Below are 12,705 nucleotides of genomic sequence, written 5' to 3'. Positions count from 1 at the left end.
AGAGGCTTATAAGACTTGAAAATATGTTGCAAAGATGCGTGTAAACACACATAAACCGAGCCACTGCTTTGGCATGAGAAAGATGGGAGCGTGATACGATGCAAATTATACCTGCGTGGCAATCAACGAGTTGGGAGACTCGGAACAAAAGATTTAATGTGGAAATATTTCCCTCCAGCAGTACACTCCGGAATGCTATGGAGTGTGTATGCAGCTACTGAACCTCTCAATCAAAAAGTGAGTGGAAGCATCGACCACGCCAACACTGCCTAACCCAGCATACTCCTTAACGTAAATGCCACTGCTACATCGACGCGCCACCACATAGTTCCGAATGAATACAGTGCCACGGGAGGACAGGAAGGGCGCGCACGCAGCAGGGCCGCCATGTTGCTCCTAGACCTGTCGACAATGGAGTCACTCCCGTGAGCGTAGTGAAATACGAACAGAACTCAACGAGCGGTGTCTCGCCTGTCCACACTTGACGCTCGCGCGTGCGTTGGGTCTTACGTCTTAGGTAGGATTTGAGCGCCCAGCAGTGGGTCTCTGGCCCGCACAGTAGTGACGTGGCGTATGGGAAAGCCAGCCGAAAGACATTTTCTAGCGAGGCGCTTTCTGAAGTTAGTAGCGTTTCTGCATGCTTTGCGAGCGGAGTTGGTGATATGGTTTCTAATCATCTTTGCTTAGGTTGGACTGGAAAGTACAGGAAGAATACGAAGCTAATCTATCTTGAGTTGAAAACAACTTCTTCGCATAGACGGGAAGCTTAAATCTTAGCATTTCTTATTGATTCCCAGCGGCGCTGCAGCCGACAGCTATGGAATTTTGTTTTGGAGAGTATAGACTCTAGAAAGATGTAAGCACAGCTCACCTAACTGAAGGAGGAAAGTAATATGGACCTCAACTAAAAAAAAAGAAACACTGAAAACACACAAAACGTGCGTTCTATTTGTTTGAATTAAGTGCTGGAGCTTTTGTACGAAGCTTATTTTTAAGCAAGCGCTCTGTGTACTTGTTTGAGCATTTCGAAGAAAGGTAGATCTAACTGCGTTCTAGTATTCGCAAGAGTCTCTCTCGTCTTCTTGTTTCTAAACGTAATTTCCCTTGGATTCTGTAATGAATCATTCCAGTTGTTTCTCCAGTCATATTTGAATTTTTTTGTCATATTTTTCGAAAAAGAACGAAACTTGTCGGTCTTAATTGCTCATAGTGTTCGCAGCTGCATAGCATTAATCATCCTTTTTTTCATCGGGCTGTTTAGGTTTATTCTCTTGTTGAATTTAGCATTTATGTTGTGAATATTGCAGTTTGTTTAGTTTTTGCGGATTCAAGCAGTTTTATACGCACTGTTTTCCTAACTGCGCGCCGAGGCCTCTCGATTTGTCGGTTCATTGGAGATGCGATGGCAACATTGATTGAGCACGCTGCTGTGTTGGCACCTATGCTGATAAGGGCAAACTGCTGTAGATCCTTTTTCTGTGGCTCCCACTTACTTAAGGCATGGCGCGAAGAGATGAACCTCTTCCATTCTCGGCATTTAAGCCGCCAGCACCTGTCACAGATAACTGCAATGACTGAAAACAAATAACCCATCCGGGTAATCTGGCGTCATATTCTGCACACTGCAAATGTTGTGCAAAATTTTAGGAAACAACTGTAATTGCTCATCTATCCAAGAAAGATTGAGGGGTACATAAAAGTAGCATTAGAAACACAAACAACAGCAGAGGAGCGCGTCAGTGCACTGTCAGTGGGTCTCACAGAGAGTGAACCTGAATTGGTTGAATCCAGCGCATCCTTAACTACGATAGTCTTCTTCTGTGTTAACATCTGCATAAGATCCAACTAACTCTGCTTACCATTATTTTCAGCATTCGTCTCTGTCTGCCATAGGATTTCTTGCCGCAGTGTTTTTTGAATAGAAAAAAAGAGCGCCGAAAAATTGTCTTTAAGCTCACGCTCTGTTAGCAGGCCCCGCTGAGTGTAGCGCTAGACTAGCTCCAAATAAACGCTGCTGCAGGACTGTGCTGGAACCTGCGCGACGCGCCTATAGCATAATCGCCGTAGACGCCACTCGCAGTAGCCGCTCGTCCTCGCGTCAGAACTTGAGCTCGTGCTTGTTCGCGTACAAACTGAAGAACCCAGCAGTTAATCACATCGGCCAGCGGGGCCACTAATGCGTGTTGATGACCCGGCGGCAACCAACTGCTGGGAGCTCAAATCCAAGGTAAGACCCAACGCACGCACGAGCATCTTGCGTGGACAGGCGATATCCACTGCAGTCTCGTTACTTTGCGTTCGTATTTCACTGCGCTCTTGGGAATCAGTCCGTTCACGGCAGGTGAACGCTAAGGCGCCCGTGTGCTGTGCGATGTCAGTGCCCGTTAAAGATCCCCAGGTTGTCGAAATTATTCTGGAGCCCTGCACTACGGCACCTCTCTCTTCCTTTCTTCTTTCACTCCCCCCTTTAGCCCTTCCCTTACGGCACGGTTCAGGTGTCCAACGATATATGAGAGTGCGCCATTTCATTTCCCTCAAAACAAATTACTATTATTATTATTCACGGCAGGTCTAGGAGCAACATGGCGGCCCGACTACACGCTTGCCCCTCCTGTCCTGCCGGGACACTGTATTCTTTCGGACCTATGTTGTGGCGCGTCGATGTAGTGGTGGTGGTTACGTTAAGGAGTACGCAGGGTTAGGCAGTGTTGGCCGGGTCGATACTTCCACTCAGTTTTTCCCGCAGAGGTTCAGTAGTTGCATACACACTCTGTAGCATTTGTGGCTAGAGGGCAATCCTGCCACATTAAAATTTTGTTTCGAGTCTTTCGACTCGTTGACTGCCACGCGGGTAGAATTTGCATTCGATCATGCTCCCATCTCTCTCATGTTAGCAGTGGCTTGGTTTATGTGTGTTCGCCTCACTTCTTAGTACGCAGTAGTCTGAAATACGCTGGAAGAAAGGAAGAATGAATGTAATGTTTCCGGGTAATGCTGGCATTCAGGAGTATACCATGTGATTTTACTTTCCTCATTCACTTTTTATTTTAGAAGTTCAGGCTGCATTCGTAGCTGCGCTTCTACTGCGAAAGAAGCAATGAATAAAAACAAGAATTGTCGATTTCGCATTCGCGCTGCATTATCGATCGCAAGTAGTCTCACCGAGAGTATAGCTGCTTATTTATTTTCTGTTATGACCCATATAGGTTTTACTTTTCCCTTTAAATGAGTCTGTTAGCACCCTCTCGTCATTTTGTCGGCCCTCACGCTTTGCTGTTTCTTTTTAGTATAGAATGGCTGTGCTGAGATATAACTCTCTATCCATCTTAAGCTAATGTTTGCGCAAAATAAAACGTGCCAAAAGTAGTGCGGTAAGTGCCCGGGGAGAAAGAGGAATACCAGTTGTATTTTTCCTTTTCTAGGCCTGCCTCATATAGCACCGTTCTTTGTTCCCTTCGCGCATTTCTTCTTTTTTGACCACTGTATCAGTTTTAGCACAATGTGTTTGTGTCAACTTTTGGTGAATGCAATCTACTTAACCATTACTCAACAGCAAACAAATCATGCTTGATCACATTGACGCGACAACCAAACAGCGCTGCATGCGCACCAATTCTTGGACGCGGGGCGTTCAGAATAAAACCAATTAGCTCGCCATGTGGATAAAAAGGTGAAGAAAAAAGCGCTAGACGCTTTATTTCTCAGAAACAGGTAAATAAATAAATGTTCTCGATAAATACAAATTAATTATCAGCGCCAAATTGCCACTGAAAGAAGCTAAAGAATAGTAGAAAATGTTTGAGAAGAATGGCACAGCTGAGTGGAATTTTTTTGCGTTGTTAAATCAAAGGCATGCGTTCATGCGATGACTGCGGGCATTGTTGGCGAAGAGAGAAAGCAAGCAATATGAGGTGATGAAAAAGTCGTGCTGGAGAGGAGGAGAGAGGGGTAGATAGATAGAGAGAGAAGGAGCAACTGTAAAGAGAGGGCACTCCGCAGAGGACAAAAATAACTCTCTGTTAGGATTATGTTTTAGCTGTCTGCCACTTCCTATCCGGATAACAGTGTTTGTCTCCGTTATCCAGGTTGACACAAACAAAGTACTCCGCTGACCCTGCAGTGCATGTCGAAACCGCTCTGGCCTAATAGAAGCGCGGGAAGCAGCGTGGTTAGCTCAGTACGAGAAGTATCGAGTATAGTTAAGACTCCGAGTCTGTCTACTTCCGCCTGTTCTCCTTGCGCCTAGTCTTAGCGTTATCTGTAGCCTCGTTATTGAACAAAAGATTTTTGCTTTTGGTTGCTGACTATAACAAACTATCGTGCAGAACAAAAGGAAAGAGAAACAACCGCAAGGCTGGCGGTGGCTTTCATTATGGATCCGCCACTTTTATTTTCATATAGCACTGACTTGTTTTTTACTGCGTATTATAATAACAAAATGACGAACATAGGGATTTTTTTAATGAATGAAATTTTTGACTGTACGGTGTCCGGTCGCCCGTGTGTGACAAGAGGAAGCCGGACGACGAAGGGACCTTGGGCCGCTCTAGATGGCCGGACACTTTCAGGCTTCGGCGAACCCTTGGGCGCAGCCCACTGTCCGAAGCTGTAGCTCCGGCAGCAAGCTGCTGCACCTTCATGAGACGAATACAGAAAAAAAAACCGGTATAACACGAGTATAATAAATAAATCCAGAACAGTGTAACAATAACCACCAAGAGCGCGATAATATTTATCAAAAGCCATGTAATCTTCAAGTTTGTTCCTTTGTGCTGGATAAAACGCGAACGCCTGACTGCCTTGAGTATATTTTTTTTTAATGCGAAAGCGTTACTAGCCCCATGAGACGAAATTCCACCGGCGATTGTCGATGTTGTTGAGGCCGAGAGATGGTCCCGAAAAGATGACGCCATCACGCCGCCTCCGAACGAGGCGCACGTGCTGCTTCAAGTCCAAGAGCGCTAGAGGTGGAGCAGATGGCATATATAAGAGGCCGCCGTGAGATAGTGCCTTGCGAGTGGGAGATCCCAACTTACTCCGACTCAAAGGGATTCGCCAGATGACGTCACTACGTGCGCGCCGCTTTTCCTCATCGCCTGTCACCGCTGGAGGACGAAGACGCGCCCATGAAACGCACGTTGGCATTCAAGAAGATGCGGCGCGAAGACCGCGCAACAACTAACTGCGTGGTCCCTGTAGGTGGCGCCGCCACTTTCAACGACCTCCCCGAGTTATTGGAGTTCACCAGGAGGATGGCCAAGGAGAAGCGACGTGGCAGCAAGTCCTCCGTGATCCCAATCGTGAGGGAGCCCTGGTGGCAGTGTGCCGTACTTGTGCTGTAGCTTCCCGGTCATTGCTCATGATTTCTGGCGCAACCTTTTTCTTCTAGAAGTAACATAGGCACGCGTTGTCTGCTTGAGCTTATGCGAGCAATACAAACTGGAGGGGAGACTTCAGTTCCGCGTTAAGTGTATGACGCTACAGTATTGATGGGTTAATGCCCACATATACGAGGAATCGGTCATAGTTGATTTCATGGGATTTTTCGCTCACGCCATTTCCCGCGGCGACACCGGGTTTTTCGTTGAACGCGACCCTTAACGGTAACGCGTTAAAAGAGACAACACTAATTTCGACACCCTTTATGCCCTTTTATTCACATGGATAGCAAGGACTACAGTAGGCTCTCACAGTTTTCTTCAAGTCACTGCCTACCCGCGCGGAGAACAGCAATGCAGAAGGCAGGCTTCATGCCTTTTTTTAAGCTCCTCCAGGACTCCGATTTGGACTCCAGATGGTGACAGCAGGAGTTCAATATTGACTATTAAAGGTTATTTTGTTTAGAGCTATGTAGGTCAGTCAGGTCTCGGGTATGTGCCTGATTTGTGGGCCTTATTTAGCATTTAAGTGTCTCTACGGTCGAGCAACTGGCGGCAGAATCTGCAAGGCTAACCCCACCAGAAGCTTGCGACAACCTCAATATCTTATATGGCACTCACACAGCGTTCTCGCACTGCAGTGCCACATCAGCTTTATGTAATGGTGGTCTGTGCCAGTGTTTTAAATTCTACGCACAGCGAATTGTATGAAAAATGTCTGGTCTGTCCAGCACTAGATAACTCTCATGGAGTTTTTGCAACTACACTAAAACATGCAGAAGCATTAGCGCTGAAAAAAAAAAGTCAAACTCGCGACCGCAGGCTGCAAAGCAACACTGTACCACCTGGTGGCTCAGCGCTCCGCTAGCGATACTGCACATGACGGGTCCATTCGTGCTGGAGGTTGTGGCCATCCAAGAGATACATCTGAAAATGACAGCTTGGCGAGCATGCATTCAATTTTCTTCATTCCTCTTTTTACTGCGCTCTGTGCACACAGCAGTCTTCTGCAGTGTTCTGCAGTGGTCTCAACAGTTCCTCAGCGGTGTTATCAGCACTGTTCTGTGCGCACACACGTGTGCGCCCACTAATTTAAAATCCGCATTAGAACCTGAGGGCCAACGAGAGTTTCAAGGATTGTTTGGATTACCCCTATTGTCGTTCATTCGTGCGAGTTATACAGCAAGAGCAGCATGCTGTGTTTATTCAACGTCTTTTGAAGACAAAATTTAAGGAAAACACACGTGTCCCTAGAAATTTCTTGCTTAAAGTAACTTATTTGGTACGTCGAAAATCGGTGACAGTGTACGTTAAAGTGTTAAACAAGTTGCCTACAAAATATTTTTTTCCACTCCAACCAATTTGAACCCACACGGTACTAACCGGTTAGAACTGCAACAGAATGTTTCTCCGGAGTCGAATCCGAAAGGGGCGGCATAAGCTTACAACTGCAGTGCGAGCCTGAGGGGCCTTGAACCTGGCCACGCCAAAAAACTCCCCGCTCGATGACCTACTTCAGTGTGTCAACGGAGACACTTGGCCCGCCATGGGAGTGCGAAACAAAAGCTTCCAAAGGAGCGTCGTGCCGGCAGCACATGTATGGCCTACACAAGATATTGATTTGGTCAGTGATTTCTATGAAATGATTTATTGTATGAAGAGAGCTTTGCATTAAAGTAATACGAGCGAGCGGCTCCACGCTCCGACCTGCGTTTTTTCACACTACACAGTGCTACGTAACGACACGCTAGAACCGTTTCACTTATCTCCAGAGAATCATTTCTGATCCTCAAGAGCAGTCACTTATTTCCAATCCCCAGAACCGTAAGACTTAAGTTCATCAATGAGACGTCACAAAATATATATTTCGAGATAGGCTGTTAAAACCAAAATGCAAGACATGGTTGATGGTTGACGAACAAAAAGACATGGTTGAAGGAGAGATATAGTAGGCGAAAAAGATTTGGAAGGACTGTAACAACGCCATGCCGTCCAAAGTCAGCGTGCTCCAGCGGCATGCACGTGCAAGTTCTTGTCAAAAGCACTTAGAGGTCTGTGGAAAAAACCACACACAAAACCACGTATGACGAATTCACCCGGCATTCATGACGTGTCGAGCTATCACACTGACGCTAGTACAGCGGTTACTTCACGTCTATAGAAATGCTGCGGGATCAAAACACTTTTAAAGAGAACGCAGCAGGGCAACAGTTTCACAAGCACCGAGGGAGCGTATGCGAGCAGAATTATAAGCCGAATGTCCGAGTAGATTCCTCAGCTCATTTTATTATTAGCCCATTTTACCAGATAGTCAGCGCGCCAAGAGAATAAAAATCGTTACAAGATTTAACAAGTAATAAAACAGAAGTTTAGCACAGTACAACAATACACGATATCACAGCACGTGATCATGCAGCAGGAATGAATTTTGATAGGGACTAGTCAGAGTGAAACAAGAAATTGAAGATTCAATAGGTTTCGGAGCCAAGAAATGTTTCTCCCGAAAACCAGCTCACTGTGAAATATACGAGTGTCGCTGTCAGCGAAAAGAGCAGCAGCTCGTCACAATAAGCCGCACTTTGTAGGCGGGTTCATGGGCGAGCTTTCTGCGCAGCTAAAGGCACGCGAAAACTTGTCGACGTGCTGCAGATATTCGTTGCACTGCGCACGAGCGGCGGATTGGACGCCACCCGCACAAAGTCTGTAGCAAGAGGCGATGAAAAACAGCTGCTGAGGTGAGAAGGACTCGAGGCCAGTGATGGGAATGTCTTGGGAAGATATGTGCCGCTGGTAGGCACTGAATGACGTTTGCGCTGCCAGCACGCGTAGCGTCAGCTGCTTGGCCACCGATTCGTCTTGGGCGTCGGCCGAGAAGTTGCTCATGCAATCCAGGGCGTCCTGCAGAGAGGAGTTAACGCCGGATGGCTCGCTGTACGCGTTGAAGAAAAGCTTAGCGATTGCGAATGAGGCAATGCCGCCGACACCCGCGTAGTTGAGCGCAGCCGTAAAGCCTTCGTCGAAATACGGCATAGCGAAGGCGTAAGGCATGAGCGCGAAGTCGTCCTCTTGCAGCAGGAGCAGCTTCCCGGCCTCGATGGATGAGTGCATGTCCCGCACGAGTTCTGGTTCCATGGCAGGGATGGGCGCGTTGCGCCAGTTTTGCACCAGCGAATCCTGCATGTCGGCCGCCGTATCGTTTCTGGCTGGAACAAATCCCGCGTGCAGGACGTGCAGCACACCCTCTGCCCCGCTATGCTTACGGAAAATCGTAACGTTGGCATCGAATCCCTTCCAGCCGCGGAGACTGCGTTCGAAGGCCTGGCGCACTGCCAGCATGAGTCTGTAGGCGAGGAACCGCGACTTGGACGCGAGCAGTTGGTCGCCGTACCCGGCAAACACTTCGCTTCGGGCGATGAGGAAGGCCCTGGCTAGACAAGAGGAGCCTTGAACCAGGACTGCTCTGTTCTCGGACTGGTAGAAGTTGAGCAGCAGCTTCTGGTTGGCGTAGAGAGCGGCAATCTGTACGATGAGCCAGGACACGAAGATGTGCGTTTTCTGCCTGCCGTTCTTGCGCCACAGCTCCCGAAATTTGCGAAGGAATGCCTCCGAGTGCGTCATAACGAAGATGTTACTAGGGCTCCTCATCGGTGTGTATGGACTCAGCGCTTCCCGCCACAGTGCAGGGGTGACATATTCGATGCCTTCGAATGCAAGCTTAGAGTCGAGCGTCACGGGGTCTGGAAAGCTGTCGACCTGCGGAGGGAAGGAGGAAAAGGCGTCTTTGTCCAGCGAGTTCATCGTTTTGAAGTCCACGATGTTCGTGTCACTCTGTTTGAAACTTGACTTCAGGGTTTCGAAGTAGGCCTCGCGTTCCTTCCCGTCGCCAGACACTGTTCTGAATTTGTCGCGAATACGGTCGAACATTCTGAACGGCTCCAGTTCGACGACCAGCTCACCCGTGGATCCCTGCTGCAGAGTGACGTCATAAGGAGCGCCCCATTGAAGCGCCAGGGACGAGCGGAGGAGCGTGCTCAGTACGTTCGGCTCTGGAGACGTGTGGGGCCAGACGACACCCACTTCCAGCAGCGCCTTCCGCACGTTGTCCAGCTCGTCCCTCTCCCCTTTCAGCACTGAGTGGCAGCTGCGGTAGAGGAGGTGCGCCTTCAGCTTCATGTCTTGCTTCCCAGCCGCCAGCACTTTTATGTTGCCCAACCTGTTCCCCATGCTGTGCAGAGCCGCTACGAGAGCTTCTTCGGCCACCGACAGGTTGTGTGTCTTGCCCCAGCCGCCGCAGACGAATTGCGCGAAGTCCTGGCATGGTTCCACCGAGGCATTCAGCGACTCGCGTATCTTGATGGAAATCTCGACACAAGCCGGAGTTTCGCAGGCCGAGTTCTTCAGGATTTCCGGGACCTTGTACAGGGCGAGCACCAGGAGCAGCGTGCCAGACACGAAGGCGACCACGCATACTAGGACGCAGGTTTTGTTAGGAACCTCCGATTTCTGCAAGGAAAGAGGTGTTTTAACCGTACTGTCCTTGCCCATGCGTAAGGACGGCAAAAGCACTACGACTCTTAGAGCCGTTTTCCGTAGACCTAGAGCATGCACTGAAATGATGGCTGCGCCGAGTAATGTAAGCTCCTTTCTACTCTTCTCTGCTTGCTTACTTGCTCTTTTTTTGTTTTAAGTCCGAGGCTGATTCTCAACTAAAGGAAGGGGAGCGGCGCGACGATGTAATCTCATTGGGTTCCTTGGTTCATTTATTTAATTTAATATTTGCTTGATGCTACGTGCATAACGTCTCAGCATAGCAGGAGGTGGCAGAAGGTTAGGTGGGCAGATCAGATTAAGTTCGCAGGTGTAGGGTGGGCGCTGTTGGCAAAGGACCGGGTTAATTGGTGAGACATGGCAGAGGCCTTTGCCCTGCAGTTGGTGTAGTCAGGCTGATGACAATGGGGATGTTGATGATGATGCATAATGTCTCATTCCCTCTCCGCCGGTGTGAGTCACTCTTAATTTCGCGAAGGATTGCCATCACACTTGGCAGACCATATGACACTTAAAGCAAGTCGTGACGTTGTAAGGACTTTGCCTTTAAAGAGTGGCCCGTAAATATAGTCAAGTGTAATCTGATTCAGACGACTGGTATCGCCGCCAAATGTTTTATGCAGGCGGGGGGAGGAGCTGCATTAATTAGACAAACATTGTGCTGCCGGCATCTGCAATCACCTGTCTACCTGCCTTGGGTAGGGCCGAGAGACGAAGCCTCTTTTTATATGATAAAGCAACATCCTCGTATGAAGTACCGGTATTATTTATGCATGCCTTTAGGGGGCAACGAGTCGGTATACATAACAACGTCGTTTCATCTTATTTTCATTTCTTTGTGTTATTTTTGTTCGCACAGTAAGTCTTTTAATGCTGCAAGATTTATTTTGCAAAGATAGCGGCATTCGCGCCGATGAAGTGAGAATTCAAGCAGCGGGTCGCCCAAAGCAAAGTGGGCCTTCATGCTCTTTCTGATAAAAACATAACGAAGAACATTACGGACACAAAACTAATGTAGCGGTCCCTTAAAGCATGGGCTACAGGCATAATCGTATTGCTCCTGTTACTCTCGCATTGTTATGTGCCCTTTTGGTAGATTCGACCTCCTTGCTCCTGGGGCCAAATTTGGTGCAGATTTTGCCGCTTTTTTCCGCACATGATCGGCGTCTACCTAGTCATTTTCGTCAGCGCAGCTACACTTATAAACTAGGTTGTGAACTGGACACAACATTTGTCATGGAATGCTGAGCTGCTTATAAGGCAACATTGCGAAATTGGGAAGTTTAAGAACAAAGTTTTTGGCAGCATCTAAGAAAACTTTTGGTGATGAAACGAAATTAGCTCCTCTTGCTCTGTTTATAATAGAGTGCGAGTGGATCGAAAACGAGTGCCAGTGCACAGGAGCTGACAATAATTACGAAAATGGACCCCTGGGAGCTTTTAGTTCCGTCAAGGTCAAGTGTTGTTACATGATAAGCAGTGCGCAGTTCGATACCAGCGGGCCACGACACGTCGTGCCCAAACCAGAACGAGCAGGCGGCGCCTGGATGGCCTAGACAGGAACCACCTTAGCCTGGAGGCCACCAGACGTGCAACGTACCGCTGGCATGTTGGAGCCCCGGCGGTCTCGCAGCGCTCGCTCCGTGATAGCGCTGTGCTGCTTCAGGAGCGTGGATCGTCTCCTGGCACTGCGCGAGGCCAGGTCGTCCCGTTCTGAAATGGCCGACTTGCTCGCCCCGATGCTGGTGCCATCCGTGAGAACCGAAATCTGCGTTTCGGCCAAATCTTGGGTTCTCGCGCCAGTCACCGCTGAACGAGCTGACGAGGGCGACGGGAGCGATGTGCCGTGGACGTCAGGTGCGTCACTTGCTGCCTGAACCGACACGGCGACCGCTGCTTGCCCCAAGATTCCTCCAGACACACCGCCGGAGAGCTCCGCTTCCCCGATGAGCTGTGACAGAGCAGCGGCGCTTGACTTGCGGCGATCGGCAGCGTGGCGGAAAATTCGTGGATCATCGGGATTTTCGTTGCCAATGCCCACGGGAGACTGCGTTGTTTGCCTTTCGGGTGGGACACGAGCCTCCTGGGGACCACCGACGTCCGGTTGCAGACTCGGGCTTACGGCTGCCGATGGTTGCAACTGCGATGCCAGGGAACTAGTAGCGGCGCCTTGCCCCTTGCTCCTGTCGCCGCCGTCATTGTGGCGACGTTTGCTGCGCTTTGCCTTGGATGCCTGGGTCCCTTGGGTGGCGTGAAGGTGACGAGCATTGGCAGCGGAGGCCTCAGTTGCAATGTGTTCGGCTGCGGTTGTCTCCGGTAATGGCACTTCAACGGCATGGGGCAGGCCCATGGTCTCGAGGGCTCCTGGACGCTTCATCGAGGCTTCCTTTTTCCCCCTCTTGGATTTGTCCTTCGACGTCGCAGTGGTTGCTTCGGTGTCGCGTTCCTTGCGCTGTTCCTTCGCCTCCTTCCCCTTTTTCCGTGAACTCTTCCCAGTCCCGGCGGGGCCGGCAACTTCTCTGGTGGCGTCCATCGGCAGGGCTTCGGTGGTTCGAGACGGCCTGGAGCAGCGACGTTCTGACCAAGCGGGATCGCGTGACCGCGTGCGGCGAAATCTTCTTCTTCTTCTTCTTCTCCTCAAGTAATATGGCTTCTTTATCTTCATCTTCCTTGCTACCAACCATTCCGTTCTCTTCCTTTACTAGGAAAGAAGAGTTTGAAGTATGACGGAAAGCTGAGCAAGATGGTTTGGTTTTAGCGCGAAAACAAAAACATCGTG

At 49.2% G+C, this 12,705-nt stretch overlaps 2 protein-coding genes across 2 annotated transcripts; both read right to left on the bottom strand.

Moving 5' to 3' along the window:
* Nucleotides 1–7,940: 7,940 nt before the first annotated feature.
* LOC144124268 (endothelin-converting enzyme 1-like) lies at nucleotides 7,941–9,923 on the bottom strand. The gene has a single exon (XM_077656907.1). The coding sequence runs from the start codon at nucleotides 9,921–9,923 to the stop codon at nucleotides 7,941–7,943; it is 1,983 nt and encodes a 660-aa protein (XP_077513033.1).
* A 1,555-nt stretch (nucleotides 9,924–11,478) lies between these two features.
* On the bottom strand, nucleotides 11,479–12,459 carry LOC144124267 (uncharacterized). The gene has a single exon (XM_077656906.1). It carries the CDS (start codon nucleotides 12,457–12,459, stop codon nucleotides 11,479–11,481), a length of 981 nt encoding a protein of 326 aa, XP_077513032.1.
* Between the last annotated feature and the right edge of the window lie 246 nt (nucleotides 12,460–12,705).

The sequence above is a fragment of the Amblyomma americanum genome, chromosome 3 (genome assembly GCF_052857255.1).
Source record: "Amblyomma americanum isolate KBUSLIRL-KWMA chromosome 3, ASM5285725v1, whole genome shotgun sequence".
NCBI lineage: Eukaryota > Metazoa > Arthropoda > Arachnida > Ixodida > Ixodidae > Amblyomma > Amblyomma americanum.
Note: the sequence above shows the minus strand (reverse complement) of the source record. Positions and strands in the feature narration are given on the sequence as shown.

Coding starts and splice junctions, on each gene's coding strand:
- LOC144124267 (XM_077656906.1), bottom strand. CDS start 12,459: ATGGACGCCACCAGAGAAGTTGCCGGCCCCGCCGGGACTGGGAAGAGT.
- LOC144124268 (XM_077656907.1), bottom strand. CDS start 9,923: ATGGGCAAGGACAGTACGGTTAAAACACCTCTTTCCTTGCAGAAATCG.